The 18,706-nt window shown below is 41.4% G+C and overlaps 1 protein-coding gene across 4 annotated transcripts in view; it reads right to left on the reverse strand.

Annotated features, from left to right (window-relative positions):
- Positions 1 to 9,523: 9,523 nt before the first annotated feature.
- CERS6 (ceramide synthase 6) overlaps positions 9,524 to 18,706 on the reverse strand; it is a 254,564-nt gene continuing 245,381 nt past the window's right edge. For all 4 annotated transcript variants that reach the window (XM_036422064.2, XM_036422062.2, XM_036422065.2 and 1 more), the window contains one exon: positions 9,524 to 15,055. In XM_036422064.2, the coding sequence (XP_036277957.1) occupies positions 14,900 to 15,055 (156 nt within the window). In that variant the 3' untranslated portion in view covers positions 9,524 to 14,899. The remainder of the gene's footprint in view (positions 15,056 to 18,706) is intronic.

Consider the following 18,706-nt stretch of genomic DNA (forward strand, 5'->3'; position numbering starts at 1 on the left):
TACATAATGTAATTTTGGTGCACAAAATATCTTACATTTGACCTGAGAGAGTCCCTTCAACGTTGTTCTGTGTGCTTATACCATTTTCCCATCAATTTTGAGCTCTTTCTTGCTTCCTGGTCCAACAAGATGTTCCATCCCAGCCTGTGCTTTCCTGCCTCAGCCCTGAATCAGCCACTTTCTCAAAGAGCCCTGGCTCATTTCAGTGGAAAATGGATTTAGAAACCAGGATCTGTGGCACTAGATGTTCTCATTAGGGAGTCACTGATTGTAGGCCCTGAGGTGTATAAAAACACTCACATATGCACAGATAGATACTCACATCTATATTTTGATAGCTCTCTAGATATTGAAAAATCATAGTTTACATGGATACCTATAAGTTTAATGAAATCCTTCTAAATTCATTCAATTTTCTCTTCTTCCATATTTGTAACTCCCTTTTCTAACAGTGAGAAACTGGCTTTCAAATTTACATATTTAATCCATCCCCTTACATGTAACCAGTTTCCCCTGCAGCCATTCTGATTTTCCATGCTCCAGCCTCCCTAGCCCGGCTGCTCCTCTGCAGAGATGCCCTCATCATCCAGCTAGGACCCCATACCTCATGCCAGCCCCACTGGTGTGGACATGCTTATTACCCCTTCCTGATTCTCCATGCTGTGTTGTCCTCTGCAGATGCCTCCACAACACCATTTAGCCTCCGTTACCCCTCTTTGGGCAACCAGGACTCCCTCACCTGGCACTGACATCCGCCCTGCTCTGTCCCTTCAAAGGCTTTGGGACTGAAGAGTTAAGCGAGAGAAAAGAAGGAAAGGAAGAAAGAGGCAGAGGGGAAGGTCATCATTATCATTGACATCATTGTATTTCTTCCTATCTTTATCAGTGTGTTCTTTGCTGGCATATCTTCATCCTTGTATCCCTCTAATGTGAGACTTTCCCAAGGTTTGCTCTAGTAGGATACAGAGAAATGACTCAGAGCTCAGATTAAGTTGTCTGCATAACTGCTTTCTGGCTCTGAGACTGTAGCAAGGTTCTTATTCTCTTTGTGCACCTGTCTCCTTATCTGAAAAAGAAAGAAAGAAATGATAATGATACCTATTTTTAGTCCCATCTTTACAATTTTTGGTAGACATTTCTACATGAATGTACTCTCATTAGCTCAGTTTCAAAATGTAACAATCAGCTAATTTTCCTCTTCCGAAACTTATTCATCTTCTTGAAGCTCCTATTTCTGTAAATAAGTACATACATTCTGCACACTTTTATTGAGTGCCTACTATACAGCCAATGTGGTAGCTAACAATCCTCCTCCTATATAATAAAACCCTTATATGCAAATTGAACAAATGGCAGAATGACCGGTTACTCTGATTCGCACTGACCACCAAGGGGTAGACGCTCAATGCAGGAGTTGCCCCTTGGTGGTCAGTGTGCTCCCACAGGGGGAGTGCCACTCATCCAGAAGCATCAGCCTCTTCTTCCTCTGCTGCAGGGGGGCAATAAGGAGTGAGGGGTCCGAGACTGGGAGAGCCCCAGACTGCGAGAGGGATGTCTGCCTATGCCAGCAGGTGGTTATCCCCTGAGTGGTCCCAGATTGTGAGAGGGCACAGGCTGGACTGAGGGACCCCCCACACTCCATGCACAAATGTCGTGCACCGGGCCTCTAGTCCAGTTATAAAAAGGCAAGGTCTTTTCCCTCAAGGTGCTTATAATCAAGTGGAGGAGGAATGTGATAAGTACTCTGATGGAGTGAAATACTTTTTGTTCTCAAAGAAGAGCACTACATTCCAAGAGACTGAAGCTTTCTAGAGGAGGCGATTCTTTTGTTAGTCTTGAAAGTCAAACAAGAATTAGCTAGATGGAGAAGAGGGGAAAGGCCTTGGAGGCAGAGTGAGCAGCATGGATAGGTACTAGAGACACATCATGGTCTGGTCCATCCTGAGACCATAGACTTGAGAGTGGGATTGAGAAAGGCCATGGAGAGAGATAAGCATGGAGTGGGAGTAGTAGGGGTCAGGCCACCAACAGTCAGGGTGACTGCTAAGTGGCTTACTCACTCATTCACACTATGCCCTTTCTCTTAAATGCCCTTTCTCTTCCCACTGGACTTGTCCAAATCCTATCCATTCTTCTTGACTTTCTCCTTGAAATCTTTTCTCACCTGATCCTCAAGTAATCTCTCTCTGAACCTTTCTAGCAATTACTATCCTAACAATACATATGATGATAATAATAATAATGTCTTACATTTGTGGAGTAATTACTGTTTTTCAGAAACCTTTTACTTTTATCACTAAGTTTGATTTGCATAATAGAACAATCACAATTTCTTTTAGAGCTACCTTGATCCATTAAAATAACCACCGCTGTGCCCTACCTCTCTAAATAGATTGAAAACTCATTCAATTCAGCAGCTTTGCCTTTCATTTATTTCTATCTCTTACAGTGCCTAACGTAATGTCTCAGAGAATTGGTGCTTAATACCTGTCTTGACTTACTTTTGATGTACATTTTAAAAAATATATATTTTATTGATTTTTTACAGAGAGGAAGGGAAAGGGATAGAGAGCTAGAAACGTCGATGAGAGAGAAACATCGACCAGCTGCCTCTTGCACACCCCTTACTGGGGATGTGCCCGCAACCAATGTACATGCCCTTGACCGGAATTGAACCTGGGACCTTTCAGTCTGCAGACCGACGCTCTCTCCACTGAGCCAAACCGGCTTCGGCTTGATGTACATTTTATTGAATTAATTATCATTGTGATTCTGTTTTTAGATAGCATAGTATCAACTGTTTTATACATTCTTAGAAATGATTTAGAAATGATATAACTAAGAAATGAAATTACATAACTGTAAGTATAGTATGGACTCTTTTCTATGAAACATTTAGTACCCTCAACTGAGAAAAAATAAATAAACTGACACTAATTCTCTTAAAAACTCTAAAGATCTTTTGAACTCATTTTTGGTGAAATGGCTCCAAATGGCCTGGCATCCTACACATTACTTGCTTACTAGTTTACTGAAGAATCGTTACTAGTTTCCTAGATCAGCAAAACTAACAGAAGCAAAGAGCTTAATCCTGGTGAATGTAATAAACTGCTGTGACTCAAAAAATTAGAGCTGGTAATTGCCATTTCCTTTCCTATAACTTCCTCACTCTGTAGCATACCATCCCTTACCCACCCAAAAGAGAATTTTCCTCTGAGATTTTCATTCTATTCTGAAAACCCAAACCTCTCAATTACTAGTTCCACTACCCATCTATCTTCCACCATTCTTATCTGCAATGTATTTAATTATTGAAATGCTTGAGTTGATTCCTTTTAAACCTGTGTTCTTGCAAGCTCCCAGCAAGGTGGGGAATGCTGTAGTGAAGTTGGAAAACAGAATAAATCATTGTTGTATTAGATTTATTGAGTGTCTCCCCTAAGAAGGGCAACTGATATGGCTTATAGCACTAAGCAAAATGATATTGAAAACAGGAAAAATAGGATAAAAACTACATGAGGAAAATATATAAGATCAGAAGGAAAAATTAAAGGATGTAGATAAGGAAAGAAAACCATTGGAGAATTCAAATGCAGTAGAAATCTGGGTAGACCAAGTCTTCAGAAAGAAGTGTAAATATTGGAAGAAGCATAACATGCCAGAAAGATATATATAAGTTTTGAAATCACTCTGGGCTAGGGTCAAATCTCAACTCTACTGCTTGCTGGCTGGGTAAATTACTTCTCTGAGCCATAGTTTCTGTATCATAGGTTATGAACCATAGTTTCTGTATCAATAGGTTATGGGTGACCATGGTGTTCTGTTATATGTTTAACAACTGACTCTTTCAACAAACAAACAAAACCTTGATTTGCAGTTTTTGTCAATTTCCATAAAGTAATTGCTCCCACCATGTCAGATTTCAAGCTACCAGTGTAATGTCACTGGGCAGAGTTGGGAAAAAATGCACAGTAGTCACCATTATATAGTATTTTCATCCCCACAAATACAATAGGTATAAATACCTTGAAAGTCCAAATAGTAAAATGTGGGAAAATAATTAGGAAGAGATGTTTTTGAGTATTACATTTTTAAATACAATTGTAAATTGTAGGTATATAATCTATATAATAAAAGCCTAAGTGATGTTTACAGCAAAACAATCAGAACAACTGGTTGCTATGATTGCCACTGACCACTAGGGGGCAGACACTTAATGCAGGAGCTCCCTGCTGGTGGTCAGTGTGTTCCCACAGAGGGATCACCACTCAGCCAGAAACCTGGTTCACAGCTGGCAAGGGCAGCGGAGGTGGTGGGACTTTCTCCCACCTCTGAGGCAGCGCCAAGGAGTAGCCAGCCCAGTAGTCAGGAGCAAGCTGGTGGGAGGTAAGGAGCAAGGGGTCCCAGATTGTGAGAGGGATGTCCAACTGCCGACTTAGACCCAATCCCTTGGGGAGCAGGCCTAAACCAGAAGGCGGACATCCCCCAGGGGGTCCTGGTCTGTGAGAGGGTGCAGGCCGGGCTGAGGGACCCTTCCCCCACCTCAGTGCACAAATTTCATGCACCAGGCCTCTAGTGTTTAATAATGGTCATTTAATAACATCTTGCAAAATTTCAGGAAATTTAAGAATCAGCTCAATCAAGCTTTGTTCAGGCATGTGTTCTAGTGCTATTGTCTGTGAGTTCAATGTTAATGCATTTACAATATGTTAAATAAAGTGTCTTTGAACAAAAGCTTATATAAACAAGGTTATGTATTGATTAGTAGATGAAAAAGTGTCCAATCGCTTGCAGGAACTTAACCCTGTATTTTTTCTTGGAGCCATGGTTCACGATAACTTTACAGAACATCACTGCTGTGAATAAAGAGAGTTGAACTGTATCACCCTTTTAGGGGATGGCTCAGTTAAGACAATTCTGCAATTAGCACAGTAACTCGTGCCTAGTAGAAAAGCCCTAAAGTTTCTTCTCCTTTTCATTTCACCTTCCCTGGGCTGGGTAGTTCTATGCTAAACCAGACAGGCTAACTCAGGTGCAACCGGAGTTATGCAACCTACAAAGCAAGCATTATTGTTGGATGCTCGCCTCCTCCAGAGAGGTGCTTTGGAAATTGCAATCATCCATCAATTCACAGTTCTTGAGATAGATGCCTTTGAACTGCACAGAGAGAGGTGCTAACTGTAACAACAAAAAAGAACTATATTCAGCCAGGAAATCTGCCTTTCTTCCCCAGATTCTCCTCTGGATGATGATTGCCAATTTGTCATATTTTTTTTTTCAAGTTACTTTCCTTGAAGGAACTTAGAGGCTCTTCCTGTCCCAGGTCTCAGCATCATCACAGCAAAACCTGATACTTCTCATTCTCTACTCTGACTTACATTGTGGTCTGTGGGTTGAATCCTCTGTAACACTTAGTCCTTTATTTCTTCCAATAACCATGTACTCATCATCCCCCCTTGTCATGTGATACCCACCACCCCTGTGGTCACTGATGACCCACTCCAAGTTGGTCGTTGTTTTCAGTCACGGTTAGGGTGGACATTAGTTAGCCCATCTTCTTACTAAAGATGAAAACCAATCAAATGATGCTATGTTCTACTTAAATCACTGACAGTTTCCTATTACTCATGCCCTAAAACTCACCGGTGGGATACAGGCCCTCTATGATCTGTCCCTCCCTCCCTTTCGAATGTCATCACCTACACTCTCCATTTACTTTCCTTCACCCACATTGGCCTCTGGCTGCTACTTGAATGTAGAGCCTTAGTGTTTCAGGTTCTCAGGGACCTGCAACCATCCAGGATCCTCCCCAAGCTGCTCTGGGCAGTTCTTAGACCAAATCATCTGTCTGTCTGGGAACTGTCTGTGACCATCCAGTCTGAAGAGTCCTAGCAGTTACCCTGCAACCACCTTATTCATTACTTTTATCCTTCGTCACCATGTGAAATTTCCTTGACTTGTGGGCTGAATTGTGTCCCCCAAATTCATGTTGAAGTTCTAACCTTTCACTCCCCAGGAGGTGACTGTTATTTGAAGATAAGGCTCTTAAACAGACGAATAAGGGGGAGGTGGTAAAGTGTAAAATGGGTCAAATACTAGTATATGGTAACAGAATGAGATGCGACTTTGGGTGGTGAACTAGCAATGCGATATACAGATGATGTATCATAGAAATGTATATTTGAAACCTATATAATTTTACTAACCAATGTCATCCCAATAAATAAAACAATTTTAAAACAGATGATTAAGGTACCTTTTCGATTTTTGAGTTCTATGTGTATATCTCTAAAAGCCTCAGGAAAAAAAATTGCACATATAGATCAGTGTTTATTGCATTAAATGGAAAATTTTTGCTTTTTTGCCAAATTATGATACCCTTGAAACTTTGTCTTGTCCATTTTGTTGGGGGCGGAGGGGAGAAACATTAATGTAATAAAATTTTTATCAATGTTTAAGAATAAAAATACACGATTAAGGTAAAATGAGGCCTTGAGGTTGGGCCCTCGTCCAATAAGACTACTAACAAAAGAGATTAGAACACAGACAGATATGCTGAGAAAAGATATGTGAAAACATTTGAGAAGGTAAGCCAAGGAGTCAGGACTCAAGAAACCAACCTGCCAACCACCTAATCTCAGACTTGTCTCTGGACCTGGAGTAAACACATTTCTGTTGTTTAAGTCACACAGTCGGCAGTATGTTGTTATGGTGGCACTAGCAAACGAGTCCTACTTGTTTCTTTGTTTGTTTTTTTCCTTTTACTAGAGTGTAAGTTCCAGGAAAGCGGGAACCATGTGTCTTATTCACCCTTCTACCCTCAGTGCTATAACAATCCTCAGCACCTAGTAGGCTCTTTATACAATATTTTTAACTGATTGAATGGTACAGCAAGGGACCCGAACCTTTGTTCCTTAAGTTATCTTTGACTATGTAAATATTTTCATTGTTCATTAAGTTGAAAAAGAAACAAACTTCTTGCCTAAGAAACTGCTTTAAAACTTAGTCCCAAGCACTGGAGCTTAGACCTTCTTGCCCCGTTTTTTACAATTCCGTTCATCAAGTCTCCAGATCATCAAGCCTTCTTTCTCCTCTCAGTTCCTCTCTGTTTATTTCAGACACTTCTCTAGCCCCAGTCCTTCATCTTCCTCCCCTGATGCCCTTCATGTCCAGGTCTGGGAAGCTAGTAGGATTAGGTAGTTTCCCTTACTGAGCCTGCCACGACACCCCTCAGCACGAGTGAGAGAAACTGTCACCCAGGACAGGGAGATGCCGAGCTCACAAAGAGTTAGAGATGAAGTGCATCATCATGCTATCCTGCTTCTTAGCAAAAGGGACACTAATGGCTAAAAACAGCTTCTACCAGCAGCTAACATTTAATGTGACGCTCTGCCGAAGCTCCTAGAATACCATCCGTCTACTGCTGCTTACTCTGTTTGCTCCAGGCCGCTCTCTCTGCTCTGCACATGGGCCTGACCCCTGCCACCTGCACTCCCACTGGCAGCTTTCTGAGTTCAGCCAATAGAAAGCATGAGAAAGCAGGAAGAGAGAGATGTTAGGGTGTTCCCCCACCCAGGCTTACAATGCCACAGGGTATCCTCCCCTGCATGCTGCCTGCTCTCCTGGCCTCTGCTTAGAGCCATGGTGACAATGGCTTCCCATGTTGGCTGGCCTCCGGGTGCCTTACTTTCCTGTGTTTGATCCTATAGTCCTACCCAGGCCTCAGGAAGTAGTCCTTTTATTGAAGTTTTTCAACTCAACCATCTGACAGTGATTTCTGTTTCCTGCCCGGACTCTGCCAGAGGTTTTATATAATTTCTTGACTTCAATGTTTAGGAATGATACTTTTGTGTCCTCATGCTACAGCAGCTGTGGGGATAATCAAGGGTGTGGTGCTCAGGCCCCAGTCACTGTGGTGGTTTTGAGGGACCACCTGCATCTCAGTAGATCCGGCCCCTCCCTCTACCCGGTGTGGTTGTTCTGCCAGCTCTCACTGTTGCTGCACTGTTGCCACTGCTCCTGGTGAAGCAAGTGCAGGGTTTGGGGGAGCAGAATTCGGGCAGACATAACACGGGCCTGCGTTGGAGGTGGCAGATTGGAGGTGTCCCAGTAAGCAGCAAGGAAGGGGGCCTGGGGTGAACGGAGCTGCACTGTGGCTGATGGGAAGATGCTGTGGAGTTAGGCTGCGCGGTGCTTACAGAAGCAGAAGCCTCTGGCTTCCCGGAATGGTGCATTTGCTTAGTGTCTATCCTTTTGTGCCTCAGAGAAATTTTGGCAGTTCATTAGAACAATTCATGCTTGGAATCAGATTGTGGTTGGGGTGGTTAAATATTTATAAGATTTTCCAATGGGGAGTCTGCTTTATTTTTCATAACACTGGTGGTGGTGGTGGTGGTGTGTCTGGTGGAATGTCAGTGCTATTTTAATGGCTTTTGAGATAGTAGATGACATGAGCTGGAGAAGAAGGAGGCAGCTGGGGAAGACAAAGTGACAGGAAAGATGAGGAGGGAGAAAAGGCCTAACGAAGTGGGGCAGGGCCCAGAGAAGACGTGTCAGCCAAGCTTGTATGGTGTGTGCTGGACATACCCCGAGAGGGGCAGTTTTGTGTGTTATCCTTTGAGTTGTTAGTCCTAAGTGCCTCTTTTATAGTTTGGAAAATCTGTAGAATCTGATTCATATGAACAGTATCTCTAAAAATTATTTATTTTCCAGGATGAAGTACTACATAATATTTAATATTGAGTTCTTATAGTTTAATTTTCAAAGAGATACTGTGTGTGTGTGTGTGTGTGTGTGTGTGTGTGTGTGTAAATGTCATGGTTTTGTTAAATGAACATTTATTAAGTGGAGCACAGGGTGAACTGAGGTTCAACAACAGATCACAAAAGAAATTGCAATACAGAAGTTTGGTCCTGGGGGAAGTACACGGCATGCCTCAAGAAGTCACATGGGGAGGTAAAGGCAGGGTGCAGACAGAGTGAGACAGGACCGAGGTCACATCCCTTTACTCGGGTCTGTGAGTGGAGTGCTTTGGGGTTCCTGGGCTGAGGCCGGGTTAGTCCATTCAAACCAGAGAGCAGGGTTTGGGTAAGCCCCACAGGGGTCTCATCTAGGGTGCATAGGCATACAGGCACTGGGAGGCAGGGGAGACTGTTGATCACCACGGGCTGTTGGGGAGGTCATTCAGGAACTTACATTTGCTTGTGACCCTATGGGCTGCTACCCAGGGCATGCATGGGCATGAGGGTGTCAATTTCAGGCCCCTGCAGGCCACTGGGCCAAACAAGATAGATGCCAAGGTAGCCTTCCCGGGGAGTAGCTCAGCTAAATTCTCAACAACATAACAAACATGTATGTAACATATAACACTCTCGCTCTGTCATCATAGTGAGCATTGGGGTTTGAGAAGCCTGCAAGAAACAGTCGGGTGATGTGAGCCCTGAGATAAGTCTTGCCCAGGAAACAGCGGCCTGTCACCAACTCAAGCTGGTGGTGCGTACAGAAAAGAGCACGTACACTGCACTCTTAATGCTTATCTTTATTATGAAAGTGTTTCCAAAGTAAAATGATCCTCATAATAACAATTGTGTCCAGAGAACAACAATGAATAATTATATCTTCATATAAAAATCAGCACAACAACAGTACATAAAATAACTCTAATTGGCTAACAGTACACCATTCCACTTCTGACAGATGCCCACGCACTGAATTGTCCTACAAAAACAAGTAAGGTTTTGTCACCTACCCTATTTCTCACTGCAAGTTAGAAAAAAAAAAAAATCCAATCCAAAAACTAACCACCTCCCCCTGGCATGACAACAAATGGCTATCGAGGTCACTGATAATGTGGGCAAACCAAGAGCTGATGGGAGTCATGGGCTAGCAGCATTATAAAACGTTTGGGAATCAAACTTGGACGGTGTGTCCCATGTTTAAATTAATGAAACTCTAAGTTAAAGCTCCTATGACAGAGCTAATTTCTCTTTGGCAACTAATCTTGAAAAACCTCTCATTTTTAAAGGGCAGTTTTACAATGACAGTTTAAAATATTACTGCAGACTCCCCAAAATTATCTCTATAAAATAACCCCGCCCCAACTTAACATAGAAATCATACCAACAGCTGTTGTTCCTGGTATCCAGGCCATGCTGAATACACCAACATAGGAAGCAACCTTTCATGGACCTGTGTTCAGGGAAACAGGCTTATGTGGACACCACACTTTTTAAGAAAATGGCATCGGGCAGAAAAGGAAGGGGGTACAAATGATCCAAAGACTATGGGAAACTGACAGCAGAAAAGTGACAATATTTTGGCATCCTTTTATCAGGAGTCCCAGAGGGCTGAAAGGAATGTGAGTGAATGAGATAAACACAGATTTTAGGCTAACAGGTCCCTCCCATCATTTCCTGCACAATCTTGAGAATGCCAGGGTTTTGGAGACATAATACAGTATGCAATCTGGTTAAAGATTTTTTTTTTAAATTTCTTTAATTTTTATTTCTGATGAGGTCTTAGCTTGTGGCCATTTAGTAATGTGTTCTTTTCAAAGGCTTCAGGTCGAGCCCAAGTTTGAGATACCCGGAAATACTATCATCTCTTTTGGGTGTCTGCAGATGTTACCAGAAGTTACTTATGATCTTTATGTTCTTTAATACAATTTTCTCCATGAAAGCCAGCACTAGGTATGCTCCCTCTTAGTATATATTAGAAGAGTTTCAAAGGCAGGGAGTGGGCAAGAGGACAGGCCTCCTCAGCATTTACTGGGCGCCCCCTAGGGGAAAGTAGGGGACCCTGCACACAGAGGCAAATCGGAGGACTCTCTTCTGGGTTATGACTGAAGAACTAAAATGTGGCCACAGTGTGAACCAGTGCTCATTACTACTAGGTAATTTGAGAATGGTATACTTTCATTTTACCAAGAAAAACTTAAATTGACTCTGAGGACAACATCATCTTCATTAAAAACATACCCTGCTGCATTTTGCATGATTTTAAGAACTCTTTATTATTATTGACAGTCTTCTTCCATGAATAGAATGCTAGACAGCAAATGCAATAACTAGAGCTAACTGCGTTTTCTTTCCATACAAGTTATGTAGAGACTGAAAGTGCCGTTGTTATCACTTCATCATGAGGCTGCCTTTGATCTGATTTTTTCTTATTTGAATGTTAGAAACATTTCAGGGCTATTATTATTTATCAACAAAGCCAGAGACAAAGAAAAAAAAAGTAAGCTAATTGGAATCTTAAGAACTCAAATAGCACATGAAATGTAAACATATAACTTTTTTTTCCCCCTAACGGATTTCTTGAACCTCTCTGGACATAATGACATCATCACATACACTGATAAACGGAACCTTTTAACACCTTTGGATTTATTCTGTATACTTTTTATACTTCAAATGAAGAAAAATACTCGAATATTCAGGCAACTTTGGTATTAACATTTCCAAGAAAGGAATAAAAATAACTATCAATAAAAAAATCACGAATAGATTGGGAACAATCACAGGTGTCCATAACATTCTTTTATGAAGAGCTCTTGCAAAGACTCAAGTATGTTGAAATAAAATCTCATTTTTTAAAATTTCTATCTAAAGCGAAAGTATTCAATTTGCTCAAATCCAAGCTCTGATATATAGAAAGCGTGGCAATAGAACTGGACATTTGAAGTTCAATCACTATTTGACTAACAGGTCCTTATTTCACAAGAGTAACTTCTCTCACCTAACTGCTTGCTTTCTTTTGAGAACCAGCCTTCCTTCCCAGTTTACCTTCATCAGGTGTGATTCATTATCTCTTGGTACCTCAGAACACCATTATCTAGCAGCCTAGCAGGAGTTAGATTTCACTGTAATAAAATCTTGGAGTGAAGCAGCAATCATGCACAGTTTTTTCCAATATAGTTCAATACTGATAGTTATTCCCTTATTCTCAACACTCATAGGACTCAGTTTAGGAATGAGAACTGTATTTGGAATATCTGCTGACTGTAGGTCCTCTGTCATCTAGATTCTGCAATATTTAGCTCTGAGGCAGAGAGACAGAAGAGATTCGACGACTCTCAGCTGTGTGTGTGGCATGAACAGGAAGTTGAGAGGCAGGAAGTTTCGTTTGTATAAAGTGAATAGTTTTTATGAAAAGAATATGGATAAGGATGAATTAGTGATATTTTGGTTTTATCACATTTTTTTAAAACATACATATACATACATAGATCACACATTGATACCATTTATTGACCCAAGGCCAAAATTCTACTCAATTTTCTACTTTTCCCCCCACTAAGAGACCTAGAAGAGCTATATAACATTAGAGAATAAAGTATATTTTTTCTAGAGTCCTTCCTACATATCCTTAGTAACCTGGAAAAGTTTGAATGTGACCAGGAGGAAGGATATATCAACATTGGCTAAGTTAATTAATGGAAATAACACTCTCACTAACCTACAGTTGAGTTTACAGAATACACTTCCAGAACTATGGCCTGGCACAGGTAGAGGATATTTTTCTCTCTCAGTCTTATCTTATCTCATGGGAGAGCAGTACACATAGGTATATTATTCTTCAAGGGGCCTACAAACACCATTTTGATTAGTCAAAAAGAACTCTTTGCCCTAATAAGTGAAATGAAATGAAAATCTGTAGATCTATTAAGGACTTGGTTAAACTGATGCCATCAGTCAGAGAGGCTCTAAGTATTCCCAGTCCTCCTTCTAAATGACTTTAGGGAAAAACAAAAGATTGTTTAGGTTTGTCTTTGCTAAGGATAGACTCAATTTACTTTAGTGTAAAAAGCAACTCTTCCTTAATACTGTGTAAGCTGATCTTTTGAAAGTGTTCTTTTGTGCTCAAGAGTGTCAGATATTCCCAATGTGAACACACTATGGCTCTCTGGTTTATTTCACCCACGGAGAGGACTGGGTGAAATCTTCTCCCAGTACAATCCACTCTTCGCTTAATATTTTAGTTTTTAAGAACATAAATTTTCACTTCAAAAATTTTCAGGCCTAACATGCTTGCTGTTACTTTTTATTTATCTGCATCTTAGCAGATGTTCAGAAGTACTTTTGACATTTTATATTGGTCTTACAAAATCAAACCATCCCCAAATTACACTCCTAAGCATATCCTTGTTTTGTGAACAATAAGGTTTTACATGAGGAATCAGTTGCATGGTGTCTTAATGAACAGGCAGACATACTTCCAAGTCTCTGGAGTTATTGCTATGGACCAAACAAGAAACATACTAATTTGTAACAAGGTGGGGAAAGATTTAATATTACAGTGTTTATGAGCATTCTTTTAACTATAGATCATGAATTGTGAGCACAAAGCTTTACTTGCTTATTTATTTTCCTCCCCAAAAATGGAACTGAATGTGAATGGCTCTGAGCAGTGCATGCACTCGCTAGAGTTTTGCTGTTGTCTGCACTATGCCTGATTCACACATTTATGTCACTGCATGTGCTTTTCAACTCTCATTTTACATTTTTTATTTATAAAGCAGATATTTATGAGACCTTCTTATTCCCTTACTAAAAGTTGGAAGGAAGGAGATAAAATCTTTGGTTTGTGTGTATGGTTTTCTTATCTATGCATAAATAACACTGCCAGTAGGACACTATGGATACTTATTTGTCAGTAGTTCTCCTCATTGCCAATATCGTCATTCTCCAGTCGAATTTTGTTTTTCTGCAATGGTTTCATTTGAGTAAAAATGCCTGTAATGTGAACGAATCTTCAAAGAAGCAAATGGAAGTGCAATGCTCCTCTAGTCTTTCGGAGTTATGTTAGGGAGAAAAGATGAAGGGTGAAAGAGTCTTTCTCCCATTGGCGCTATTTTGCTCAGAAAAATAAAACTTCAAATTCAAATCCTAGATACGGCACTTTCTTTGAAAGCAGATGCAATAAAGTGCTTTGCACCAGAGGTGACCTTTGGCAACTTTTCTCTTTTTTCTGCCCCCAAATATACTCGATTTCTCTTTTTTCATGCCATGACACAGGGGCAATGGTAGAATCTGGTTTTGATCAGCTACTCTCTCTATGCTAGTCTCAGATCACGAGACTCATTCCAGAGAGTGAGAGTGGTTTCTCTGTGACTGTGACCTTCAGCAATGTCGTCCTCCAGAGCCAGGGCTCTGACCTCATAACAGAATAAAAAGATCTCTGTAATCTACAAGGTGAATCTCCAACTAGCTACCACACTCACTGAAGAAATCTTGGCTGTGCACACAAGAGATGAAGTCTATTCCAAAGCTATCTAATACAAAACAAATTTTAAAAGGCCTTCCAATGACGATGCTCTTTCATTTAAACTGCTAAATGAGCAGGAAGAGTGACAACAAAAGCCCTGTCCTGTTTATACAATACTATATGCTGGGGGAATGGTCACTGCGACCGGGCACTGACACGAAGAAAGCAAACCTATGTGGAGTGGTAGGGAAATGTTGCGCGGGGTTTTGCTTGGCCTAAGACAAGTTAAGCGGGTGCTCCTAGCAAAAAGGGCTGCGGCAGTAGGAAAGGGTCGAAGCAGATGGAGCATCTTCTTCACTGTCATGAGCCCAAGGGAGTAAAAGGAAAGAAGAAACCTCCTTCTGTCCACAGATTTATAAACAAATACAAAAAATAAATAATATTCTAACACAATACAAATGCAAACACTGTTCCCTTGTGTCAATTACAAATACAGCATGCCTACATATAGAGAATGGTAATTCTTCTTCATTCACAGACGGGACATATGGCAGTGCACTAGTCAAAATGCTTGGATAATCCTAATTTTTTGTTTCTGGTGCTGAGATATTATGAAAGGAACCGCATTTGCAACTTATTAAATACTTCCAGGAACAAACAGTTCACTTCGTTCCGGATTTGTAGTTTTGAGTAATTAATCATCCACGGAGCAAGGGCCGGTCAGGAGATACCCGTTGGTACCGCTGGTTCCATTGGTGGTGGTTGCAGCGTGGGGTTTCTTCCTTGAAATTTCTTTCGAGTCCTCCTCATCTGAGCTAGATTCAATATCACTTCGGTCATCCTTGGACACCTGTGGGATACAAGAAGGTGAGTGTAAATAGCTCCTAAGGAATCATTAAAGTATGGCATGCTCAGAAGCACATGCAATCATTAAACCCGAGGAAAACAGATCCAAATGTTAAAAAATCCAAGGGGATAAAAACTTTGTCATAGTAATGAGCTACCTTCTACTGGAGATACACAAGTTGAGTGACAAAGCCAGTTATCAAGGATTGTAGGTGGTTTTCCCTATCACAACGGGCTCTTTAAGGTACCTTTCTATTTTGAGAATGTACTAGACCCAAGTCCCACTTTCACCAGTAAAGTGGCCTAAAGCAATCCTGGAATGGCACTGTAGAAATATGGTACAAATGAGTCAGTTTATACTTTGAATCCCATCACCCTTGGGAATCATTTAAAGTCAGTTCTCAATTACTACACTAATAGATATATACTATTAATTCAGATAATCAAATCATCATTTTCTTTGGCTTTGCAATGAATTGTTTCATTATTTAATTTCTTTTCTGTTTGCTAGAATGAAGTAGAAATTTTGTTTTATATGCTAGAGGCCCGGTGGATGAAATTCGTGCATGGGGGGTGGGGGGAAGGCGCAGGTGTGTCCCTCAGCCCAGCCTGCACCCTCTCCAATCTGGAACCCCTCGAGGGATGTTCAACTATCCAGGACTGTTGACTCCCAACTGCATGCCTGCCTGCCTTCCTGATTGTCCCTAATTGCTTCTGCCTGCCAGCCTGATCACCCCCTAACCACTCCCCTGACAGCCTGATTGGTGCCTAACTGCTCCCCTGCCAGCCTAATTGCCCCTAACTGCCCTCTTCTGTTGGCCTGATTGCCCACAACTGCCCTCCCCTGCTGGCCTGATTGTCCACAACTGCCTTCCCTTACAGCCTTGGTCCCTCCCATTGGCCATTTTGTGGCAACCATCTTGTGTCCACATGGGAACAGCCATCTTTTGTGTTGGAGTGACAGTAAATTTGCATATTACTCTTTTATTAGATAGGAGGCCTGGTGCATGGGTGGTGGCCAGCTGGTATTCCCTGAAAGGTATCCCAGATCAGGGTGGGGGTTCCCTTGGGGCGTGGGGCGGCCTGGGCAAGGGGCCTATGGTGGTTTGCAGGCTGGCCATGTCCCCCAGTGTCTGAAGTGAAGGCCCTGGTCTCTGGAATTTATTAATCTTCTATAATTGAAACTTTGTAGCCTTGAGCGGAGACGAGGGCAGGCCAGGGCTGAGAGAAGCTTGGCTTCCTCCATTGCCGGGGGCAACTCAAGCCTCCTGCTCTCTCCAGCTCCATGGCTGCCACCTTTTTTGTTGGGATTTATTTATCTTCTATAATTGAAACTTTGTAGCCTTTAGCGGAGGCCAGGGCCAGCCAGAGCGGGCGGGCGGGAGCTTGGCTTCCTCCATTGCCGGGGAAACCCAAACCTCTATGGCCGAAGCCATCTTGGTTGGATTAATTGGCTGGTGGGAATGGCTTGTGGGCATAGCGGAGATACGGTTAATTTGCAGTTTCTTTTTTATTAGTGTAGATCACATGTGTCAAACACAAGGCCCGAGGGCCAAATCCATCCCGCCAGGCCTTGCAATGTGGCCTGCACCGCGCTGTCATCACTGCACTCCGCTGCGTTTCCATCACAATGACAGTTTATGACTGTTCAGTAAACCATTCGGCCCGCGATTTAGGCTGGATTTTAGATTTTGGCCCCTTCTCTGATTGAGTTCGACACCCCTAGTGTAGATAATACATAATGGCAGTAGGATGCATTTTGAGAACTTGGGGGTGAAGTTTAGTTTTAAATATTTCCCAAAGAAAATTGACTGAGTGAATCAGCATGAACTGGTTCCCATTATTCCAGGGCTTTTCAATCATTAGGTAATGAGAATGGTCATATAAAAACCAGATATAAATCTACACATTACCGTAAAGAATGAAAAAAATATCAGACTGTCTAGCAAGGACTTAATTTAGGGAGAAATTAAGGAAATACTCTACTTCTTTAATATTAAAATAGTTTGAACCTCCTACTCTGTAAGTCTAAATTATGGTAAGCATTTTACATGAAAGGCCTTAAGACCTTTGAGTAAGAAATAGCACCATTTACTTACTTTCTAAGTGGAGTGGCCATAAGGACCTGAGTGTCTGGCTTCATAGAAATTTCCCTAGTCTAGTCACCTGTGATTCTCTAGGATCTGGATTGGAGAGGTTGGCAAGGTCTCCTGGGAAGTATATCAGAATTAACTGGGGAACTTTTCACATCACATCCTTTGCACCACCATAACTCCCCAATTCGAGAACCCTTGATATACAATTGGGTGACATAGTGAGTTATCAAGGAATGTAGATGAATTTCTATGTCACAGTGGCCTCTTTAAAGTACCTTTCTATTTTGAGAATGTACTAGACCAGGAGTGACTCTCCAAGTGGAGAGCCATTGGTACTGAGAGAACATCACCTCTCTTAGTGGGAGGGGGATAAGAAATGACTAAGTAAACAGCGTAAAAATGGACCATACTCCAATGCCCCTTGAGATGAGGCTAACCTCACAAGGACCATCTCCAAGAAGATTAAGATACCGAAACATCAAAACAACTAGATTATAAGGATGCTTTAACTTAAAGAAGCACGGGTCACAGAGACGGCACTATAGTAGGGCTCCACTACGTTTAGAAATCCATTAGCCATAAATTAAGCTGCTAATAGGAAAGAAAACTCTAGTTTCAGAGAGTGATTAATTTATATTTGCATGATTACTAAGATTGTTTTTAATTGCATTTTTTGGGGAAATCTATAGTTATGTTGCTATCAAAGAAAGGAACAATTTAGAATATCTCAAAATAAACCACAAATAAATGAGTCCATAACCTATGGCCATGAATCATACTGTCCTAGGTGAGCAGTGATGGCAATTAAAATATTATGAAGTCTGAGCTCTGGAATAAAATTAATGACTGTCTCTTCATAAAGTTGAGGAATAAGCTGTAGAGAAGACAATATATCTGGTGGAAACAGCAATGCAGTGAGGACATAAATGATCTAGTCCACAGCATTCTTATACATTCACTTAATGTTATCCTGTCGACAGCATTGTGTATGTGGAATTAATTTGTATCCAAATAAGAAGAGAACATTTTTTAAAAAACAGAAATACATACTTACTTTAAAGAATAAGAGGTCACAGAGGGGAAAAAAACACTTTCACTTCTAAATAATGTATTGATAAAAATATTTTGGATTTCTATAGTAAGAGCTGACACTAAGACCTGGTTTCATAGCACATGAACAGGTGTCCTGGATCCCTCTGTGGAAGGGTCAGATCTGTCTTCCTCACTGAGGACAAGATGGTTAGTTGAGTGCTCTGTGGTCTAGGGTCTAATACTCAGTATTCCATGCTGGACTGTGTTTCCTCTCCCCAATGTAGGTCTCTTTCTCCTACTTCACTTTAGGTATATTTCTGCTTTTTTAGCCAACATGTAAATCACTAATGAAAAAAAAAAATCTCTTTCTCTGTGGGATCATGCAAAGTTTAGCAGAATGCAAGCTCATACACAAGGGCATTAACCGAGCCGTTCCCAATGTCCCTTCATAGCTGGTGGGAGCCATACTCAGTTAGAGCCTCCAGCCAGTGCCAACAGACTAGACGGAACAATATGCATGGAAACAA

Source organism: Pipistrellus kuhlii, unplaced genomic scaffold, assembly GCF_014108245.1.
Source record: "Pipistrellus kuhlii isolate mPipKuh1 unplaced genomic scaffold, mPipKuh1.p scaffold_m20_p_7, whole genome shotgun sequence".
NCBI lineage: Eukaryota > Metazoa > Chordata > Mammalia > Chiroptera > Vespertilionidae > Pipistrellus > Pipistrellus kuhlii.